Raw genomic sequence first — 23,438 nt, forward strand, 5'->3', positions numbered from 1 at the left:
GTTTCACTATATTTAACATAGGGGAGCAGTTTCCAAAAATGAGGCTTAGATTGTTGGAAATAACAATTAGGAAGCTGTCTAAGGGGCAAGATCCAAAGTATAATTATTGCTAAACGAAATGTTTTTCTGAGGATGGAAATGAAGTCTTTAACATAGCTCCATGAGCCCAAATGGACAGAAAAGGTATAAATGAAATGTTGTTTTTGTTCTAATATCTACCGGATATGCTTAAATAAGAAAGTCTAGCAAGTGAAAATTGTTAAGAACTGAATTGTGCCCCCCGAAATTCATATGTTGCCGCATTAATCCCCAATATGACTATGTTGGAGATGGGGACTTTAAAGAAGCAATTAAGAGTAAGTGAGGTCATAAGCATGGGACCCTAATCCAATAGACCAGTGTCCTCATAAGAAGAGGAAGAGAGACCAGATGCAATGGCTCATGCCTGTAATCCCGGCACTTTGGGAAGCTAAGGCAGGTGGATCACTTGAGGTCAGGAGTTCAAGACCCTGTCTCTACTAAAAATACAAAAATTAGCCAGGTGTGGCTGTGGGTGCCTGTAACCCCAGCTACTTGGAAGGCTGAGGCAGGAGAACCACTTGAACCTGGGAGGCGGTGGTTGCAGTGAGCCGAGATTGTCCCACTGGACTTCAGCCTCGGCAACAGAGCAAGACTCTGTCTCAAAAAAAATAAAGAAGAGGAAGAGATACTAGGAATATATGCACAGAGAAAAGTCCATGTCCATGTGAGGACACAGAGAGAAGGCAGTTGTCTGCAAGCCAAGGAGAGAGGCCTCAAGAGAAAGCAAACCTGCCAACACCTTGATTGGAGACTTCCAGCTTCCAGAACTGCAAGAAATATATTTCTGTTGTTTATGCCACCCAGCCTGTAGTATTTTGTTATGGAAATCCTACCAGATTAATATAAAGGGTAAATACAAAAAGAATCATATTATGTTAGTACAGGTGTCCAGGCTAATAGATATTATATTTGGTTCAATATAGATAAGGTCCAAGTCATAGATTTCAGAACACAGGGCAACCACAGGAAACATCTACTAAATAGAAATGTACTATCACTTCAGCATACTAGTCAGAGAAAGGGTAACTGTGGTTCACATGGAGAAAGAAAACCCCAAAAAACTAAGGTACATAAAGGTCTCAGACACAACTGCAATATGACAAAGAAGACTTTCCAGACACTATGTTGTTGACTTCTAGAAAATGCAGCTCTAATCAGGACAATTAGCTAATGCATGTGGGGCTTAAAACCTAGGTGACAGGTTGATAGGTGGTGCAGCAAACCACAATGGTACACATCTACCTATGTAGCAAACCTGCAGGTTCTGCACATGTATGCCGGAACTTAAAGTAAAATAATAAAAAGAAAAAAAGAAAAGAAAAAAATCCAGCTCTAATTTTAAGTGGGTCTGTTCTGGGCACCAACCAACCAAACTAGTTGGAAAATGAAACTGGCTGGTTAGAGCCCCTGGAGACAAGGTTATCTTAATAAAGCTGTTTGAATATAACTTGAAGGGCAGCAATTCTGACTCAAAGCCAGGAGCCAAAATCAACCCCAGGATAATCCTCTCAAGAGAGTGGGGCTCAGACTCAGCAAGAAGGGTGGCCCGGGGGTTGCACAGAGGCTGAAATCAGATCTGTAGCTCCAAATCCCCTACTGTGTAAAGAATAACTGACATAGCTTCATAAATCATCCTGAGCATTTAAAATGCTAGCAAATGTCAATTGGTTCTTTAACAACTTTTAAACAATTGAGAGGGGGGGAGACTAATGGCTTCATCTTGGGACACTTCAAGATTCCCATTGAGTAAGCTGATCTGAGTTCCCCAGGAGAAACACCACCACCTCTTCCACTACCATCTCCCGTAAAGACACCTAGCTAAGTTATAGCAGAACAGCTGCTAGCCCACATGATACCTTTGTGTGTATTAGGAAAAGGTGCCCCCTGTGAGGATACAGTCCTGCATCAGATGCAAGGCTTGGCAAATGAAGCACAGGCTGGCATTCAGTACATCCTTGGCCCCTCATCCTGGCATGCTTGACCAGGATGCAATCTGCACAACCATATGAGATGCTCTGATGTAAAAGCCAGAGCTTATGAAGCCTTATGAGCCACAGTGCTATGACACAGTAAAACATCCATGCTTTTATCACAGCACAAGCTCAGGGGCTTCAAGAAGCACTCCAAGTGCAATGGACTGCAGGTAGAAGCAGACATTATAATAGACACAACCTCAAAAACCTCCTCTGAAGACAATGCAACTTAGCAATCAATCTACCAAGTAAACATTAGAGTAACAGCCTGAAAATTCTACGGAATCTTTGAAAATATGCAGGACCAAATAACAAAAGGCCAGAGAAAACTCCAGCAATTAAGCAAAATGAGCCACCAGACACAAAAGCTTTGAGAGGAAAACTACAAAAGATAAATTTATCATTAAAGATGAAGATTAGAAGTTTTCTGGAGACCAAAGAAACTGGAAACTGGGACAAGAAAAATTAAGGAAAACGAACTCGAGAGCAAGAGAGACCTTATAAAATCCTTATCAGAACTAATTGTCTCCAGAGAAATGTGAAAAAAAATACCCCTAGAATCCAGGTAAATCCAATAGGAGAGAATGTTTAATGTGAAAAGTATTTATGATGTATCTTGCTCCAAGAACAGTGTGACTGGAAAATGGCAGAGGCAGATTTTTTTAAAAGCAATAATTACTTTAGAAACCCCATCATCATAATGGAAAGAGATTCCTGCTCTGCTCAACAGGTCTCAGCTGAGTTTGAGTACAGAGGCAGTTAAAGCAACTCACCCCACCTTTCCAGACCCACCTATATGGACTCCTATTTGGGCCACTTCCAACCTTTTGAGGTGTAATTTAATGGCTTGACACTAAAACGTTCCCTGAATGACTCCTTCAGAAAGTCAGACTGAAAAGCCCTCAGATTTCACCCAGAGAAGCAGCCTCATGGTAAAAGGCCAACTCCAGAAGACAGAGGCACATGGTGTAAGTCTTTGTTCTGTTTCTAGTAAGCTGTGACCTACTGGATCCAAGTCTTTTCATAGACTTTAATCCTCTAACCAAATGTTTAGCTATAAACATGAGCTTTCACAGATAAAGTGAAAATGACCAAACAGTGGCTAAATTTGTGTGACATCTCATCATGTGCAAAGCACTTTCATATTGAATCATTGTTTTAATGATCATCAGGACAGCCCGCAAGCTGTATTAAGGGAGGAGACTACCCCTGATATTGTCTTATGCCCAATTTCTGCCTCCAAAGAAAGAAAAAGTAAAAACTAAAAGGCAAAAATGAAATCCACAAGCAGACAGCCTGGCGCCGCACCCTGGACCTGGTAAAGATCGACCTCTGACCTAACTGGCTATGTTATCTATAGATTACAGACATTATATAGAAAAGCACTGTGAAAATCCCTGTCCTGTTTTGTTCTGATCTAATTACCAGTGCATGCAGCCCCCAGTCACGTACCCCCTGCTTGCTCAGTTGATCACAACCCTCTCACGTGCACCCCCTTAGACTTGTGAGCCCTTAAAAGGGACAGGAATTGCTCACTCGGGGAGCTCGGCTCTTGAGACAGGAGTCTTGCCGATGCCCCCAGCAGAATAAACCCCTTCCCTCTTTAACTCAGTGTCTGAGGAGTTTTGTCTGCGGCTCGTCCTGCTGCAGTACCATCATCCCAATAGACACCTATATCCTTGGGGTCTAGGGGTGCTCCCACTGGTGGTGCCAGGCAGACCTCAGGAGAACAGGCCCAGGCCATCGGTCTTGGTAGGCCCTGAGATGGGGTAAGGGATGTTTAAGTGGGGAGCTACAGGATATTGAGTCCCTGCAGCATGAAAGGACTAGCATGGGTTCTGGGTGAAGTATTTTTTTGGCCCTGGGGAGAAGGGGCACTCATGAGTGGGAATAGCCAGAGATGGCTAATGCAGTCCCCCCTGAAGCACAGCAGCAGAACTCAGGGCCTGGTTCCTCTTGTCCCATCTCAGGATAGTGCAGTGTCTTCACAAAGTAGGTTCTAAGATCATTTTATGTTAGGCACATTGGAGCATGTAAGGTGAAAATCTAACAGCCAATGAATAATATGGACCATGGGAATCAATACTGAAGAGAAGATAAATTTAATATTCATTCTTTACCATCAATTTGAATGGGGGTTGTGGGTCCACCTGGTATGGTTTGAATGTCCCCCTCCAAAACTGGTGTTAAAATTGAATGGCCTTAGTAATGCTGTTAAGTAACAGGGCCTTTAAGAGGTGGTTAGCTCATGAGAGCAGAGACCTCGTAAATGAGTTAATGCCATGTTCACCAGAGTGGGTTAGGTGTCGAGGAAGTGGGGTCAGTCCCATTTCTATCTCACATGTTTGCCATGTGATGCCTTCTGCCTTGGGATGAACCTCACCAGATGCCAGTGCCATGCTTTTAGACTTCCAAGCCTCCAGAATTGTGAGCTAAGTAAACGTCGTCTTGATAAACTACCCAATCTGTGTTATTATAGCCACAGAAAGCTAACTAAGACACTATCTTTACTGTGTATTCTCACAAATGGCACTAAAGCCCATATAGGCAGGAGCAGAAGGAGCAGATGTGGAGGCAGTGCAGTCCCGAGCTTGGTAGGACAGGCACACAGGCAGGCGAGAAACACAGGCTCTGGAGCCAGACTGCCAGAGCTCAAATCCCACCTAATGACTTGCTAGCTGGCTGGGCAATTTGGGCTCTAATTTGTAAAATGGGGTTAACACCTACTTTGTGGAACTCTGAGGATAGTTAAATGAGAAAAATAGTGCAAACTACTCAGCACAGTGATTATTAAAATTATAGAAAGAGGAATCAGAAGTACAACATAATGGAGTGACATTTCTCTCTTAATGTGTGGAAGGAGGCCAGCTGAGACTTCCTTCCTTGGGAATTCTTAAGAAATGTCAATGGAATGAAAAATAAAATAGCATATTGCTTCCTCAAGGGAAGGAAACACCTCTCCATGATATGTTGTCTGTCTATTTAGAGGGACGAAAAGTACTAATTCTGCAGTATAGAGAAAAACAGCTTAAATGGAGTTGTTTTGCTGGAAGTTATCATTTAAGCATGACCTTCATAAAAGCAATATCTGCAATATCTTTACTGTTAGTGATCATTGTTAATAACTATCACCATCTATTGAAGGCCTTTTTAACAACGGTTTTTTTTTTTTTTTTTTAGACAGAGTCTTACTCTATCGCCAGGCTGGAGTGCAGTGGCGCAATCTCGGCTCACTGCAAACTCCGCCTCCCGGGTTCTCCTGAAGCAATTCTCCTGCCTCAGCCTCCCGAGTAGCTGGGACTATAGGCATCTGCCACCATGCCCGGCTAATTTTGTATTTTTTAGTAGAGATAGGGTTTCACCATGTTGGCCAGGATGGTCTCGATCTCCTGACCTCATGATCTGCCCACCTCCAACAGCATTTTTCCAACTGTGATCATTAGTGCAACTCCTCACATCTCGGAAAGATGTGGATGTATTTAGTTCTGCTTGGGAATACTGTCACCTGCCTAAATCTCTACAAGTGGAAAGCAGCAGAGTTGGGATTTGAATCCAGAACTGACTGTAACGATCACACTCCTTCCATACCCCCCACTGCCTTCCACAGCCTAAAGGAGAATTAAAAGTCACAAACTCTCAGCCCTCACAGGCTGACAACAAAAGAGGTATAATTAGACTCATCCTGAAAGGTATAATTATTTTCTGTGCTGTTCTCTGTACTTCAAAATATCCTTTCACCATGGAATCATAGAACTTAATCATGTAATCATGACTTTTATGGCCTTATTTTTCCATTTCTTTAAATAGAAGTTTCTTGGGTCCAAAGACCACGTCTCACATTTTGGTTATATCCTTCTCTGTAGCTAGAATCAAGCCATAACATGAAAGGAACTCAAGAAATACCATTTAAATTAATGAATGATGTTCTAAAGAGTGAAGTAATGTAAGAACCAAATTGGGAGGATATAACGGTGCTGACTATGGTAAGAATCATGAAAGCAACTTCATTCAATTTCAAGATGGAAAATAACACTGACATTCACTGTTTGGGGATCCATGGTCTAATCTCCTTTAACATCCCTAGTGCTTAATCTGTCAGTCACCATACACAGATTTAGTACTTACTGCCAGGTATTCATTTTCAATTCTTTGAAGCATAAAATCAGCAGCATCGGATAATATAGAGGTGAAAATGCTTTTGGGTTCTTTGGGAGAAAAAATATATGCACTTTCATTATTCCTCAATGCCACTGTAGATTTCCCTCATCCTTTACAACATCAAAGCAGCAGCAACAGTCTCATTCATAAGTGCATGCTAAGTTTCCCCTAGAGGATGCCTGATGGGACAAAACAAGATGCTCTTTTGAAAGGGGACTCAGGTGTCCAGCTGGCATGTCACTGACTCATTTCCTCTCCTCATCCCCTGTATCATATTCACCAATCTTTTAGCCCCAAGGTCAGTCTTCTGTAGGGAATGATGAATCAGGGCTGACCTGTGTGTTGGGGAACCCTAACAAGCAGGGAAGTAGATGGGGAGATGTAGTGACCTGCCTACCATCAGGAAGGTAAAGGGGGAGGCTGTGGACTATTGAGTGTACAAGGGGCTCTTACTTCTAAAGCAGCCATTCTCTGCACTGTTAACATAGCAGGGCATTTGGAAGCATTTCACTCAGGTAGAAAATCATTGAAACACTGATATAATACTCAAAAAAACCGCATACGTTCTCTAGGGTTAAATCAGATCTAAGCTGGCCAATTCTTCATTCAGCACATGTTGAAGAGTGTTGATACTGCACCAAACCTTGTGCTAGGAGACTGGGAATATAAAGATAAAAGATCTGGCCTCTCCTCAAGGGTCCCACAGTTCAGGAAGCAAATGATGTTGGGAATAATAGCAGTGGTAGGGAAGTTATAAAATTGCTGACATTTACTGAGGGCTCACTATGTGCCTGGCATTTTCCTAAGCACATTTGCATATATCAATTCTTCTAAGTCTGCAAAAGAACCCTATGAGGTAGGGTACTGTTATTAATATAAGAATCCAAGGCTCGGTACTCAGATGAAGTGCTATGAAAATCTAAAGAAATCTCCCATATATTCTCTCACTCAATTTTCTTGAGACTACCAGTAACAGTTACCAAAGGGCTAAGAGAAGATTATGGAAATAAAACTTAAAATAAGAAAGTTCTACCAATATTTCTATCAAATATTCCCCACAGCCTGTAGAAAAATAGTGATACTGCCTGATTTTAGCAAGAAGATACACGTCATGCAATAAGGAATATACAGAATAGTGCCATTTGAGAAACACCGCTCCTGGATATCCAGGCTCAAAACCCCACCCAAGTACACACCCCCGCCTCCACAGTGGAATAAAAAGGACTCTTTCTACCATCAGAGTACTCCCAGAGCACCCAGTTCCACCCAACTCCCCTCTGCAAACAGATAGATCATCAGAGACCAAATGATCTGTCTAGTTCTCAGTTCCAATTCTTCTACTTTAGAATTTTAAGTAATTCTTCAGATAAGAGGATAAGTTTTCACATACTATCTCTACCCCCATATTTATGGCAACACTATTTATAATAGTCAAAATATGGAATCAACCCTAGTGCCCATCAATGGGTAAGTGGGTAAACAAAGTGTGGTACATATACACAATGGAATATTATTCAGTCATAAGTAAGGCATTTGAAGCAACATTGATGGAACTGGAGGTCATTGTGTTAGGTGAAATAAGCCAAGCACAGAAAGACAACCATTGCATGTTCTCACTAATCTGTGGGAATTTAAAAAAGTGGATTTCATGAAGATAGAGAGTAGATTGGTGGTTACCAGAGGCCACAAAGAGCAGTGGGGGTAAGGGGATAAACAAAAGTTGATTAAAATGTTGATAAAAGTTGATTACCCAGTTTGATAGAAGAAATAAGAGCTAGTGTTTGATAGATCAGTAGGGTGACAACAGTTTACAATAATCTATCATATATTTCAAAATAGCTACAAGATAATAAATTGAATGTTTCTAGCATGAAGAAAAGACAAATGTTTAAGGTGATGGATACCCCAATTACACTGATTTGATCTTTACAAATTATATGTGTGTATTAAATTATCACAGGTACCCTGAAAATATGTATACCTATTATGTAATTTTATATATATAGTAGAACACACAGGGAAAATATATAATGAAAAAAGTATTTCTAAAAATTTATACACTTTAAAAACACAATTTCCATCTGAATAAACATGCTAAATACAAATCATTTTTAATTTATTCACTAAATATTTACCTCTTGCATTTTCTTATCACTCTTTATTGTCTTTTATTCATTTTTTGGCATTTAAACATAAACTTTCTTGTAATTTTCCAAAAAAATTTTAATATACAAGTCACCTTTTCTCTCATTGACCATAATCATCTGTAGGGCAGGGTCTATACCACTGATTCTAAACCTTCCACATGCAACAGAATCGCCTGGAAAGCCTGTAAAACTTACCAACTGCAGACTAATGCCCAGAGATTTCTATTTAAATTAATGTTAAGTAGTTTTATAAGCTTTCCAGACTGTTGATCTAGTTCTCACACATGGCTGCACTTGGAATCACCCAGCGGGGAGGGGGCTCTACAATGGAGTAATGCATGGGCACCCCCTGCACAGATTCTGATTTATTTGATCTAAGTGCCCCCTCCATTGATCTGAGTGCTGCCTCTATAGAGCTAAATGCCACCTCCACTGATCTGAGTGCTACCTGAGTCTCAAGAGTTTTCTAAAATGCTCCAGGTAACTCTGCGCTGAAATGAAGACTGAGAACATCCTCACATTCCTTTGGCATGTACCCTAGGACCTAGCCCAGAACTTGTGCATAATTGACTTTTGTAATTTTTTAAATCTATAATCCAACAATTTCACTTAAAATATTCTAAATTCCAATCCTGCAACTCCCCATAAATTAATCAGAACCAATAAATTTGAATTATATACTAGAGGTGACATACTTGGATCTCTATAAGGCTGCAGAGTGATTATATCAGGAAGTGTGTCCTTCCTCAATAGTTGATTTCTTCACAATTAAAATGAACTGAAGAACATTCAGATCTCCATATTTAACACTCAGGGTCCAAAGACCACTTCAGTATATACCTAGTAAATTAGTACATTGAAAATGCAATGCTCTGAGGCTATATACAGATGACTTGCTTGCATTTCTTAAGACTCTGGGAAGATTTTTCACTGACAAAAAATTGATCTCAACATCCAAGATTGAATGGTTTTATCAGCAGGAGAAGCAGGCTATTGGGAATAGGTACTCTCTGATTGCAAACACTTCACACTTCTCTCCTCTCATTTATGTTGTCTAAGCATCATCTCTACTTCCCTTTCCAACAACTTATACACACATTCATCTTTTCCTACTGCAGGGTTTCCCAAGAGCCATGACCAGAAGAGGCTGGGGGAGAGAGCTTGGGGTGGAGGTGGGGTGCTCTTCACTCTTATTTGACCATTAGCTTTATTAAAACAAGGCTTAGGGCTTCACACATGTATGTATTCCCTCCTAGGACCTGGTGGAGGCCTTACACAATAAAGGTCTGAATAAATACTTATGTTGAATTTATTTAAAGCCTTGGAGCTAATTGTATATGTGTGTATATATGTATACACACACACTCTCTCTCTCTCTCTCTCTCTCTCTCTCTCTCTCTCTCTCTCTCTCTCTCTCTCTCCACCCACACCTCTGTAAAGAATCAGCTGGGAAGTATCAATGGTTTTCCCTGCTCTGCAGGTAAATGTCACTGCCTTTGAGTTAAACCTGAAGTCAAAGATGTATTCATGGTTTTGTTTCTGTGTGCCACCCTTCCGATTGTAGCCAGAAAATTCACCAGAATTGTCCTCTGTGTCCTTCAGGGTATCTCTGACATCTGGTCACTTTACTCAAGAGTGCTGAGTCAGTTCATTACTCTTGCTTTAATGGAGATTCCGTTATTTGACCAAGTCAATGCTCCCAGAGGCTTTAGGTAGTTAGATTTTACAAATGCATCTGCCAATATATTTTGGACATGCCAAATGCTGTGTACACAGGGGTTCTTAGTAATTATAAACTTGAAGTTGCCACTCTGCTTCTAAGGACATAGTCTTGTCTTTTTGTTTGTCTTTCTGTTACAATCACAAATGATCCCACCCAAAGGCACTTGTTTATCTCCTTTCTGCAGAGGCCTGTGATTCCTACTCTCCAGCCTTTCCGCTTCTTTTTCCTCTTATATTTTAATACAAAATAAACTACAAAATAAACTCTTATTTTTAATTTTCCTCTTATATTTTAATACAAAATAAACTACAAAAATGTAGTTTATTCCAGTCTTTAAAGTTTTTTTGGAACAGTTTTTTCTCCCTACTGCCTGCATTCTGACTTCCTAAGCAGGGAAGTTATTTTTCTTCCAGACACAGAAGACTGCAAACAGTTGTCATCAGTGCCATCTAGCCATATGACCACCTATACATTCAGTTTCCAACCTGATATGGTTTGGCTGTGTCCCCACGCAAATCTCATCTTGAACTGTAGCTCCCATAATTCTCATGTGTCATGGGAGGAACCTGGTAGAAGGTAATTGAATCATGGGGGTGGGTTTTTCTCATGCTGTTCTTGTGATAGTGAATAACTCTCACAAGATGTGATTGTTTGATAAAGGGGAGTTCCCCCGCATATGCTCTCTCTTGCCTGCCACCATGTAAGACATGACTTTGCTCCTCCTTTGCCTTCCACCATGATTATGAGACCTTGCCAGCCATATCGAACTGTGAGTCAATGAAATCTCTTCCCTTTACAAATTACCCAGTCTCAGGAATGTCTTTGTCAGCAGTGTGAGAACAGACTAATACACAACTCAATGAGTAACTCTCTTTTGCTTTCTGGTTCTCAGTCTGAACGTAAGAATTTAATCATTTTGGACTTTTTTCCTTCTTTGTTTTTCACACTGCTGCACTGTGGTACAATTTGTTTTGTTTTACTATCCTATGAACAGAGGAACTTAGTGAGGACATTTATTATTAATAATCTTCAAATGTCAAAGGTTTTAGAGCAGTATTCTTCCCAATCATAAATACACTGGACCTCGGGACATTGTATCTCAGGGGCGTTTCTGGTCCCCGCTCCATCCTGCCTCCTTACCACCACTGGGAGACTGTACTCCCTTTTCCTTCTTCGCAAATCAAACTGCAAATGGCCTGGATTCCTAGACCTGGAATCAACCAGCACATCTACATAGATACCCTTCCTTTGTTTTAAGAATCTATTAAATAGTTTCAAACTTGTGTGAGATTATACATGTCCTATATTTATTATATTTTTTCAGAAAAATGTCAATAACATTTAAGCCAAAGACTAACTCAACCAAAACCATCCCATATTATCTAATTTATATACAAGGGCTTGTTTTAAGGATATACACATAGCATAGTAGCCACCATCTAATCAGAAAATAGAAAATCTAAGCAATATAGGTTGTTTCTTTGCTCCCACAGGCAGGAAACCATCTGAGCTGGCTGAAATAAACAGGGATTTTCCAAAGACCCCTGAAGGATAGAGGGATCTTTCAAAGACCCCAAAGGCATGGATGAGCTGGGTCTTGGGAACCCACAGAAACTGGAGACTGCAGTACACCAGGAATGACTGGGAATTCTTTATCTCTGTTGCTTGTCTTTGCTTCTCCCCACTCATTCTTCAATTTCTGCAGACCTGATTTCTCAGTTTTCCTATTTACATAGCAGAAAATGGCCACACACAGAAGGCATATTGGGAATATGATAGAGCCAGTTACAAAGTATCAGATGCAGGTGCCGATTAGAATAACTTGGAATAGAAGCCCAGTCATAATCCAGTCAGTTACTGCTAAAAAGTTTTATTATACAAAAAATGTTTTTTCCCATACTTAGTATGTGGATAGTTGGGCAGTGTGAAACTGCCAGGAAAGAGGAAACTGTTCAGGAGATAACCCACTACAAATTTAACTTTGTCCACCCATATTTTTCCATTTGAATACACAAACAAGCTCTCATTTAATCAACAATCTCAACTCTCCCATTTGGGATGGCTGTAAATCTCAACTTCCCAACTCCTTCAGGACAAACGGGACACATAAATTAGAAAAATGAAGGTCGCCAGACCAGAAAATGTAAATCTTCTAAGGGTTTTAATTCATATATGAGCTACAGAGTACATTCCACATTATGTGGGAAATGTTATGAAGCATCTTATTTTAATTAAAAGAGCATTGAAACTATTGCTGAAATTTTTAAGCATGAAATCCAAGCACACACCACAGAATTTCCTTTGAGTCAAATTAGCATATGGCCACAGGACCCAATTTCAAAATGGTCATGATAAATCACAGCCATTTAGAATGCACTGGATTTCAGTTTCATGTAAATAATACATTACTACTTTCAAAGGTCAGATATCTGGAGCACTCTGGAAAAAATTATACGATATTGAACAATGTTGGCATCTGAGACTTAGTTACATGACATCATGATGTATCATAATTGTGTATCATATGTATGATGTATCATAATGGTGATAGCTACACATCTCTAAATTAAAATGTTAATTTTTCATCAAAAGTGGATTTTATAAAGCAGAAGCACAGCTCTACTACTCATCAACTCAAGGGAATTTTCCTTATGGAAGTGACAAGTGATATCTGGCTGGAAAGATGTGTCTCCATTATAAAGCCTCTACATAATTCAGCAGCCTGGCCCGGCATCAATCCTGTCGAGGTACAGCATCTGTCTGCAACTCTAGATTTTATGATGCAGAGCTTCTATTTGGGTGATACCAGAGGTAAATGTGGCAATTTTTATAACCAGTCATAACCACCTATGTCTTGGAGGATCCAGTCGCTTCAGAAGAACCCTAATGAGCATCTAGAACCACATGAAATTTGAATCCATTGAAGGAAAGGAAGGAATCTGAACCATGGATGGAAAGTTTGCTTCTCTTCACAGAGCTAACTCTTCCAAACTTGCCTGACACTGCCACATCCCAGATTTCCTCCTCTGAAATCTCCTCTTCACCAGCCCCTCCAACTCTTGCCATGATCTACCTGGTGTAAGCCAGGACTGGCTCTTAGTTCCCAGCCCTTCCCATTCAGTGCAGCCTTTCTTAATTAGCCTTGCCCAGAGTTTCAACTACCGTCTAGTTGCTGATTGGCTCAGTTCTATCTCCTAAGTTCTAGAAACAAAACTCTACCTACAGATTAAAATCTCCACTTAGCTGTCACAAGGCACCTCAAATCCGACATATCTAAAATACCACCAATCCTCTCCCGATTTTCCAAGTAAGTATGTCCCTCCTCCTGTGCTCCCTTCATCAGTGAATAGCACCACCACCTTCTTCAGGACCCAGGCCAGAAACCTTGAGGCAGACTTGATTCCTCTCTCTCCTCCACCACTCAAGTCCAATTAGCCACCAAACCCTGTTGACTCTATCTCCTAATTATATCTTAAGTGTACATAGTTTTCTCCATTCCTACAGCCACTTCTTTAGATATATCCAAGCTGCAACAGTGACATCCTGTTTCCTGCCTCAAATGCTGCCAACCCTCTGTTCATTTTCCATACTGTTACTATAAATGAATGTTCGAAAGGTATAAATCTGGCTAGGTCACTCACCTGAATAAAATCTTATAATTGTCCACCACTGTTCTCAACATAAAGACAAAGCCAGGTATGGTGGATCACACCTGTAATCCAGCACTTTGGGAAACTAAGGCAGGAGGATCACTTGAGGTCAAGAGTTTGAGACCAGCCTGGGAAGCATAGCAAGACTTCATATCTACTATTTTTTTTTTTAAATTAGCTGGGTGTGGTGGCACATGCCTGTAGTCCCAGTTACTTGGGGGCTGAGGTGGGAGGATCACTTGAGCCTGGGAAGTCAAGGCTGCAGCGAGCCCTGATTGTGCCAATGCACTCCAGCCTAGGCGACAGAGTGAGACTCTGTCTCAGAACAAACAAACAAATAACAGCAACAACAAAAACATAAAAAAGGCAAAACTCTGTAACAGTTGTTCTCAACCAGGGGCAATTTTACTTCCACAAGGTACATTTGGAAATATCTGGAGACCATTTTAGTTGTCAAAACTGGAAGGATGGAAGTCACTCTTGGAATTTAGGACAAAAGCCAGAGATGTTACTAAACATCCTATAATGCATAGAACAGTCCCCCTCCCCACATCAACAAAGAATTATCCAGCCCAAAATGTCGATAGTGCTAAGGCCGAGAAACCCCAAAGGCTTAGAGGGTCCTGCCTAATCTTTGTACCTTCTGGTCATTTCCTACCTTCTACATCCCCATCTTGACTTATACTCAGTGAACCAGCCAAATTAAACTTCTTCTCAAAGACAGTGGTGTGTCTCCTCCAGGTCTTACCACACTCTGTCCCTTTTAGCCTGGGATACTGTCAGGCTTTCTGCCTGCTTTCTTTACCTAATGAATGCAAAGCCTCCTCTAAGTTTTCTGCTCAGGCATCACTTACCCTAGAAAGCCTTCCCTGCCCCCCATGGATTAGATGCCCCCTTCAGCCCAATTATCTTCCTGCCTTTCCCTTGACATTGTACTGTGTTATAATTGCCTGTTGACTCAGTGTCTCCCAGACTGACAATCAGAGTCCATGCATATCTTTTCCTCGGTTTGGTTCCCAGCATTCAGCACAAAGCCTTGCATACAGTTGGCACACACATATTTGTTAAATGAATGTAGGGTTTAAAATCAACATCATTGGTAATCATCAAACTACTAACACTCTTCATTTAGCACATCTTCATCAGCAATCTTAACAACTAGTCTACACTTCTAAGCCCTTTGGCAGGTTCAGAAAAGTGGCAATGATGGCCTGTGACATAAGTCAGGGAGCTGAGAGCCAGTGAAAATTATGCAGGTGAGTAAAACTGTTGGCAAATCAGACAAGTTTTTGGAACCCAGCCATCTGGCTTTAATAGCAATTAGGCGCAGCAAAATAGGACATGCTAGAAAAAATATAAATACTGAAGCAGTTACAGTCCCAGCTTATTGTTCAGATAAAAATAAAAACACGAGGTAAATTTCAGTTGTTAAGCAAAGTTAAATGAAAACAAGTGGAAGAATAAGTACACATCACTTTCCACAGATGGATATGAATAAGAGGCATTGGCTTGTTAAGTAGCTAGGAAAGAAAAGGACATCAAACCTTGCATCTTAGGACCCCTTTACACTGTTTAAAAAAAGTATTGAGAGGCCAGGTACAGTGGCTGACACCTGTAATCTCAGCACTTTGGGAGGCCAAGGTGGGCGGATCACCTAAGGTCAGGAGTTCGAGACCAGCCTGGCCAACATGGTGAAACACCATCTCTACTAAAAATATAAAAATTAGCCAGACATGGTGGCACACTCCTGTAATCCCAGCTACTCAAGAGGCTGAGGTGGGAGAATCGTTTGAACCCAGGAGGGGGAGGTTGCAGTGGGCCTAGATCCCACCATTGCACTCCAGCCTGGATGACAAGAGTAAAACTCCATCTCAAAAAAAAAAAAAAAAAAAAAAAAAAAAGTATTGAGAATCTCAAACAGCTTTTGTTTATATGAGTTGTATCTATTGATATTTATAGTATTCATTGTGTGAATTCCTGTGATTCAGTTTCTTATAGTGTGCTACCCAGAAGAGCAGCATCAGTATCACCCAGGAACCTGATAAAAATGCAAAATCATGGCCCCATCTCTGACTTCCTTAGTCAGAAATTCCAAAGGCAAGGCCCAGCAATGTGTTTTAACAATCCCACCAAGGCATTCTGCTGCTGACTGAAGTGTAAGAACAGCTGCTCCAATTCATCATATAACTAGAGCAAAACTCCATTTTCACAATAATAATGTTTATATAGGACCTACTATGTGCCAAGCTCTGTTCAAAGCTGTTTGCACATTAATTATCACAATAATAATAATCTCTATTTCCACTTTACAGATAAGGAAACACATGGACAGTGTCATTTTTGTCTCAACAAATTACAGAAATTCCTGATTTTCCTTAAAAAGAAATCACCTCAACTCTGAACTTCTGAGCTCTAAGACTCCTTTCTTCTTCTTACCAAACTCAGTTAATGGCTTCCCTATTCCTCACCCCATACTTCTTCAGATTCCCTAATTCTTGAACTGTACCATCAAACCAAACACATGCTTGTTCCTGACTTCCCTTACAGAACGCATGCTCATGGAAGAAGCCCTTGATCCTGGAGGAATGTTGGGGAGTAGGGTATGTTAGGAGCTCCATAAGACCTTACTAGGGAACCACAAGGTCAAAACTGTTTTTGCGAGAATACTAAAGTATATTTGCCTTTTTTTTTTTTTACCCATGTTGACATTTGCACCAAATATACAAAAGCAATGGTCAGTAAAATTGCTAGCGCCTTAGCACAAATTAAGGCAGTGGCTCCAAACTGTGCTAGCAGCCATGTGTTCTACACAGCCATGTACCCTTCACAGTCATGTACTCTCAATAAAATAAATACTAGTTTCAATTAAGAATGTCCTTGAAGGAGAAGTAAGAATTATTAATTTTATTAAACCTTGAGTACACATTCCTTTTAATATTCTGTGTGATGAAATGGGAAAATGTATAAAGCACTTCTATTACACACGTAAATACAGTGGTTGCCACAAAGAAAAGCACTTGTGCAATTGTTTGAGTTGCAAACTCAAATAATTGCTTTTTTCATGAACATAATTTTTTCTTGAAAGGAAAATTAACCAAGTAAAGTTATTTATAGGTGGGCAATTGGCAGATGTTTTCTTCAAAATGAATGAAATCATCTTAACACTTTAAGAAAAACAACTAATAGTCATTGATGCCAATGATAAAAACCTTGTTTTCAAGTAAAAATTAGGATTTTGTAAAACTCATATCTGCCATCATGGGCTTGAAAGCTTCCCAGTACATAAAGACTTTTCTGATGAGATATTTGAGTGGTAATATTAAGGAATGTGATTTTTGGATATTGTATAATGAAATGTGTCAACATTTGAAAGATTTGTATTAACTCAGTGAACTGATATTTTCAAATGACCAATGCAAGATGTTACAAAATCATGCATGAGTGAAAAATCCATTCAAAGTGCAAGCTAGACCAATGGATTTCAAAGTAACAGAATATGAAAAGTTCATTGATTCCGTTTCAGATTTCACATTGCAACTAACCTTTAGAAAACTACCAATTGGAGTTTTGCTGTAGTAACAAAACAGAATGTCCACAATTATCTGAAAAGGCTAATCAAATACTCCTCCTTTTTCCAATAACATTTGTGTGAGGCTGAATTTTCATCTTGTTTTATCAATGCAACATATTGCAACAGAGTAAATCCAGAAGTAGATATGAGAATCCATATCTATGTCTTCCCTTAAGGCAGACCTGAGAGAGATTTGCAAAAAATGTCTTAAATGCTATCATTCATACCATTTTTTATTTTGGGAAATATAATTATTTTTCATAAATATATATTATTTGTATTAACATATATACATGTAATGGCTTTATTATTATTACTTTAAATATTTAAAAATATTTCCAGTTTTAATTTCTAATGCTATCTATAAATATCAACAGATACAATTTACATAAACGGAAGCTTTTTGAGATACTTAATACTTTTCTTAGGAATGTAGAAGGGTCCTAAAACACAAGGTTTGAGAACCACTCTTTTAGCCTATAAACTTTCCTCCATGCATATATAATAGTTCTTTAAGCTCCTACTCTATATCTCAGATTACATTTCTTCCAAAGAGAAACTATATGTAACCAGTTCAGATCTGTATACCTTTATGAGCCCACATTTGAGTAAACAAGACCTACAGCCTTGCCCCAGCTTGTTCACTTATCGTGTGACCTTGAGAAAGCTCCCTGCTCTAAGCCTTAGGGTCTCATCTATATAACAGATATGATCACAGTGCCTACTTCATTAGGGTGGTTACGTGGGTTTTAGGGATTGCTATGTGTTCCCTCAAAATGTATCTAAGGGTGTCCTGACCTCCAGTGTGGCTATATTAGGAGTAAGAAAGTAATTAAAATTAAATGAAGTCACAAGTGTGTGGACCTGTTGCTATAAGATTAAGGTTCTTATAAGAAGACACACCAGACAACCTGTTCACTCTCCCTCTACCACGTGAGGCTACAGCAAGAAGGAGGACATGAAGAAAGCCCTCATGAGGAATCAAATCACTGGACCCTTGATATTGAACTTCTAGCCTCCAGAACTGCAAGAAAACACATTTCTATTGTTTAAGCCACCTAGTCTATGGTATTTTGTTATGGCAACTTAAGCAGGCTAAGACAGAGGAGATCAGTAAGATAGGATGAGTAACACACTTAGCACAGTCCCCGGTGCATCACAAGCACAACAAATACTCTCCACTATTATTATTATTCATTCCACAAAGATTTATGTAGTGTCTACTACAGCTACCAAGGCTTTTGCCATCATGGGACTCAGAGTCTGGGGTGGCAGGGAAGAGGCGGTTAAACCAATAATCATTCAAATAAATATACTGTAGTTATGTTAAATGTTGTGGAGGAAATCAAGGATGCTAAGAGAAGATAAAGAAGGGAGGCTTAATGTGAGTTGGTACTTATGTTAATTAGCTCAATTAGCCATTCCAGAATGTACACACTTCAACATGTGTGTGACAGATATATACAATCTTTTGACAATTAAAAATAAATAAATAAAGACATTTTCTAATGGTGGGGGTCCCCATTGTAGACTGGAAGTGGGGTGGTTACACATGAAGGAAGGCACTTTGAGAAAGTGGGATCTAGACTCCTAAAAAGAGGAGGCCATATTTTTTCCTTTGTGGACCCTACACAGGGTAGAAGAATCTACTTCGATTATTAGATATTTTTTCTACCTAATTTAAGTTATACTCAGAAGCACAAAAGCTTGTTTCTAGTTTTCATATGACACTTCCAAACTTAATGTTTATTCTGGCTTTTATATAAATGTCCTAAGCTTAGCGTTTGTTGAGAATTACTAAGAGAAGTAGAATTACCTTCTGGGGAAATTGAAAAATGACCTTTCTGGGCAAAAAAGCAGAAGATAAAAGGATCAATAAACAAAAGTCCCCAGTTCCCCAATTCGTCTGACTAATGTTACAATCAGAAAGAATTTAATTCATAAGGTCAGGCTCTTCAGAGAAGTAAAGACCAGTGGGTGAGAACAAGGACACCTGGGAGTCTATGAAAGTGGAATCTAGCCTCACTGTGGCATGATTTATCCTGATCAAAGAGCAGAAGCCATGAAAATCTTTGAAAAATGATTCACAGTGCCGAGAAGAACATACCTGTGAATATTCCAGTTAAGGCAGTGCATTTTAACCAGCCATCCTCAGAAACAAAACATCTTCTTACCAAAACGCAAGCCCCTAAAACAACACCCCAACGGAATGATAAAAAGCAGCTGAGCCTTCCTGTAGGCAGATAAAATCGAGGGAACCTTTGAGGCTGTGGGTTGAAATAATAAAATATTGAAGTGTGACTCTCTTTACTTTCTCTTTCGGCATTCCCACAGATGTCCTGTGAGAGCAGGACTCTTCAAAAACTCTTTTTCCAAGTCGAGTAGAGAGCAGCCCTTGATAAATCATGAAATGAAATAGCTTACTGGAAGGAATTCTAGCTGGAAGCCAGCAGAGCCTGGTACCAATCTCAGTTCAGGACTACAGGCAAAATTGGTCACGTTTTCTATGCCCCAAACTCTCCATCTCTCACATGAGGATAATGGATTTTGAAGAAAATGAGTTCATATGCAAAAGCAGCTCTGCCTTTTTGGGAAAAAGAAAGTACCAATACAGGCAAAGCAGTCCCACATTTTATATCAGTATTATATTAGTTTCTTTAATTATATGATGTTCAGGGCTGGAATTTAATATACATCAATGTTGAGGACTTCTTCCATTCTACATATCTGAAAGGTGTTTCGAATTGTACAAGGGGGAGACCAAAGCAACCTAGAACTCAGGTCCCCTTCCCCCCATCTGTTCTTTCCCCCACCCATCAGTGTGTTTTTCCAAGGGGCCCTGAACTTTTCTGAAATCCCATGACCAGGTCTGCCCCTTTATGCTCAAAAAATGACTCCACCTCCATCATTGGTAAAAATAAGTCACTACTTTTTACTACTCTCAATGTTCCAGTTTCCTCAGTACACAAGCTAATTTACATGCAGCCCACCCACTCTTTCTTCCCTCTCATTTCAGAACAAGTGCATTCATCCACTTTAGTCTACTCTCCCTCCTATGACCACATCTCAGCCCTCTAGCTCCCCAGGGACCTCAGCCACCTCTTCTTTCTCTTCAGTTTCTTTTCTTATTTTATCAACACATTGTAATTATACATATTTATGGGGTACAATTTGATGTTTTGATACATATATATGCTGTATAACGATCAGATTATGGTATTTAGCATGACCATCACCTCATGTATTTATCATTTATATGTGGTAGGGACATTCTCAAAAGTCTGTCTTCTAGCTATTTTATAATATACCACATCTTAACTGTTAACCACTGTCACCCTTCTGTGCAATAGAACACCAGAACACAGTCCTCCTAATTGTAACTTTGTACCTGTTGACCATCCTCTCCCTGTCCTCCTCTCTTCCCTTACCTCCCCTATACCTAGTATCCTAGTAACCATGGTTCTACTCTGTTTCTATGATATCAGTTCTTTTTTTTTTTTTTTTTTTTTTTTTACAATCCACGTAAGAGTGAGGTCATATGGTATTTGTCTTTTGGTGTCTGGTTACTCCAAAGGTATCCTTCTCTACAAGTATAAACATGTTCAAGGCTTGTCTAAATTTTTTAAAGACAAACAAATGCCCTGACCTCATGCTCCATCTCTAGCTAGGACCTTCTCTACAACCACCCCACTTTCTTCATGATCATGCTTCCTAAAAGGGTATTCCCCACCAGTGGTTCTCAAACATTAATATGCAGACAGATTACCTGAGAATCATGGTAAAATGCAGTTTCTAGTTCAGTGAGATGGGGTGGGGCCAGCAACTCTGAATTTTTAACAAGCTCCCAGATGATGCTGATGTGGCCAGTCTGCAGACCACACTTTGAGAAGTAAGTTTCTATACTCTAATTTCACTTCCACTTTTTCTGCTTCCAGAACCAATGTCAGTTTTTAAATGGGCTTCTGGGGATGGGAGTATAAATATCAAATAAATATAAAAACCCCTTTCTTGCTCTTTTTAGATGTCCATGAGAACAATGGCAAATGGAATCTCAATCCCACCCTTTGGCCTGGATAGCTAAAAAGCTTTAGCTTACAATGATGAGATCTCTGTAAGTAAATACTTCCAAAATCCAACACCTGAAGTTTTTGCAACCAATGATGGAACCATTATTTTACACATCTGATCAACATGGGTAAATTAAATTCTTGAAGCCCTTGTGAGCCACAAGCAAGAAGCATTTCTGTACTATAGTGGAAAATTCTGAAATCTGTGAGAAATTACCTCACTAAATCATTTTATTTGTGTTTGCTTATGGGTTTTATTTGCTAATGTTGTTTTGTTTTACTTGACTTGTTTTATTTTTCAATATCATGTAAACCAAATCCTTCCAGCAGCTGGGAGTATGCTCCAAACTTGCAAAGAAGGAAACAGCAGCCATTTCAAGGCAGCAAGAAGTCATTAGGCTGAAAGGTTGGAGTAGCATGCACTGTTCTAAGAGTTTTGCATTGCTATGAAAAAAATCCTTTCTTCCTATCTCTGAGCCTCCCTCTCATCCTGCTCCACCCTCCAATCTATTAGGGTAGAAAACAAGTGTATAGTCCCTGAATCCTATCATCCTATGATAGAACACTCCAGGACAAATTATCATAAATTACAGGTGAAATGTCATGAGTGTCACATACTACATTATTTTTGTTTCATTAAATACCAAGGAGACACAATGAGTTGCTTTAAAATGAGGGGTTAAACTCTACCCCAAAAGTCAGAAGATTCTTATAAAGAAAAGAGTATCCATCCGACAAATTTTCCTTTATTTGACACACTGAGCTCTCAGAATTCAGTCTAGTGTGATCCAATAACTAGAAACTGATCTCCCAGTCAAGCTAAGAATTGAGCTTTTAGAATTTCAGTCCCCACTTAATGGCCTTCAGAGATTCTTTCATGCCTCTAAGGTGATGCCTAACATCTTATCCTGGACTAAAAGACCCTTCACCAGCAGACCTCGCCTCCATCTCCATCTCTCAGCACTCTCCACTTGCACTCTCCACTTGCACTGCTTATACTTTTCTGCGAGAGCCTTTCTCTCCTCCATACCTCCACATGGGTGGGAGGAGGGGTCAGAAAAAGACAAAGCTATTTGCAAAATAAGCTAACATTCTCATTGAAACTTAAGAAATTTCAAACTCTACATTCTTGTTGTTGTTACTGGATTTACTCTTTGCTGGCTTCTGATCTCTTATTAGTCTACTAATCTACTAATCTACTCTCTGCTCATCAAAGGGTGTATTTGTCTCAGATTGCAACATTCACTAAGCACAATGACATGTGACTTAATGAACTTGAGTACATCCATAGTTCACTCCCTTGTCTATTGGCCTGTCAGCTTCAGCCCAGACCAATGTGGGGACACCAAGAAGCCCAGAGCCACTGCATACAGAGGTGGATCCAAAAGAGGCAGAAAGGTTCTATGTGCCTGGAGTTTGGGAAGCTATGGACTTATATCACACGGGTGGTGGTGGTAACCATAGGCAAAGGGTACAAATCACTTTATGTAAGAAAAGAATCTAAGAACTTACTTTCATGAATATGAGCACACAAAGCATTTTCTTCCAGCAGATAGGCACACTTGCCTGTAGGACCATAGAGCCCAGCAGGGCCAGGATCCCTTAAGGAAGCTCCCTTTCCATTCTCCTATGGGAAGAAGGAGTAAGAGTTATACCCTCTTTGCCCCATCCAATTCTATCAGAGAGACTGGCTCCCAGCCTGCTGCCCACCAGAAGTTAGTACAGCGTAATTCAATTGCCTATACAGGGGTCTCCATGTTGACATCCTCTGACCCTGTGTGGCCACCCACATCTCCCATGCCTTCCAGCAGGATTACAAAGTACTCCAGAGTTCCTTTGGACCCTTGAGTAGCATGGGTTTGAAGTGTGAAGACCTACTAATATGTGGATTTTCTTCCACCTCTGACACCCCTGAGATAGCAAGACCAACTGTCCTCTTTCTGTTCCTCCTCCTCTACATGAAGACAATGAGTATGAAGACCTGTATGATGACTCACTTGCAGGTAATGAATTCATTTTATTTTCCTTATGGTTTTCTTAATAACATTTTTTATGTATTAATCAATTG

At 39.9% G+C, this 23,438-nt stretch overlaps 1 protein-coding gene across 4 annotated transcripts in view; it reads right to left on the reverse strand.

Moving 5' to 3' along the window:
- Positions 1-23,438, reverse strand: part of LOC105482673 (ST6 N-acetylgalactosaminide alpha-2,6-sialyltransferase 3) — a 576,370-nt gene that overhangs the window by 439,492 nt on the left and 113,440 nt on the right. For 2 of the 4 annotated variants that reach the window (XM_071090974.1, XM_011742887.3), the window contains exon 2: positions 22,883-22,997. The exons of the other annotated variants lie outside the window; for them this stretch is intronic. In XM_071090974.1, the coding sequence (XP_070947075.1) occupies positions 22,883-22,948 (66 nt within the window). In that variant the 5' untranslated portion in view covers positions 22,949-22,997. The remainder of the gene's footprint in view (positions 1-22,882; positions 22,998-23,438) is intronic. 4 annotated transcript variants of the gene reach the window in all.

The sequence above is a fragment of the Macaca nemestrina genome, chromosome 1, assembly GCF_043159975.1.
Source record: "Macaca nemestrina isolate mMacNem1 chromosome 1, mMacNem.hap1, whole genome shotgun sequence".
Taxonomy (NCBI): Eukaryota; Metazoa; Chordata; class Mammalia; order Primates; family Cercopithecidae; genus Macaca; species Macaca nemestrina.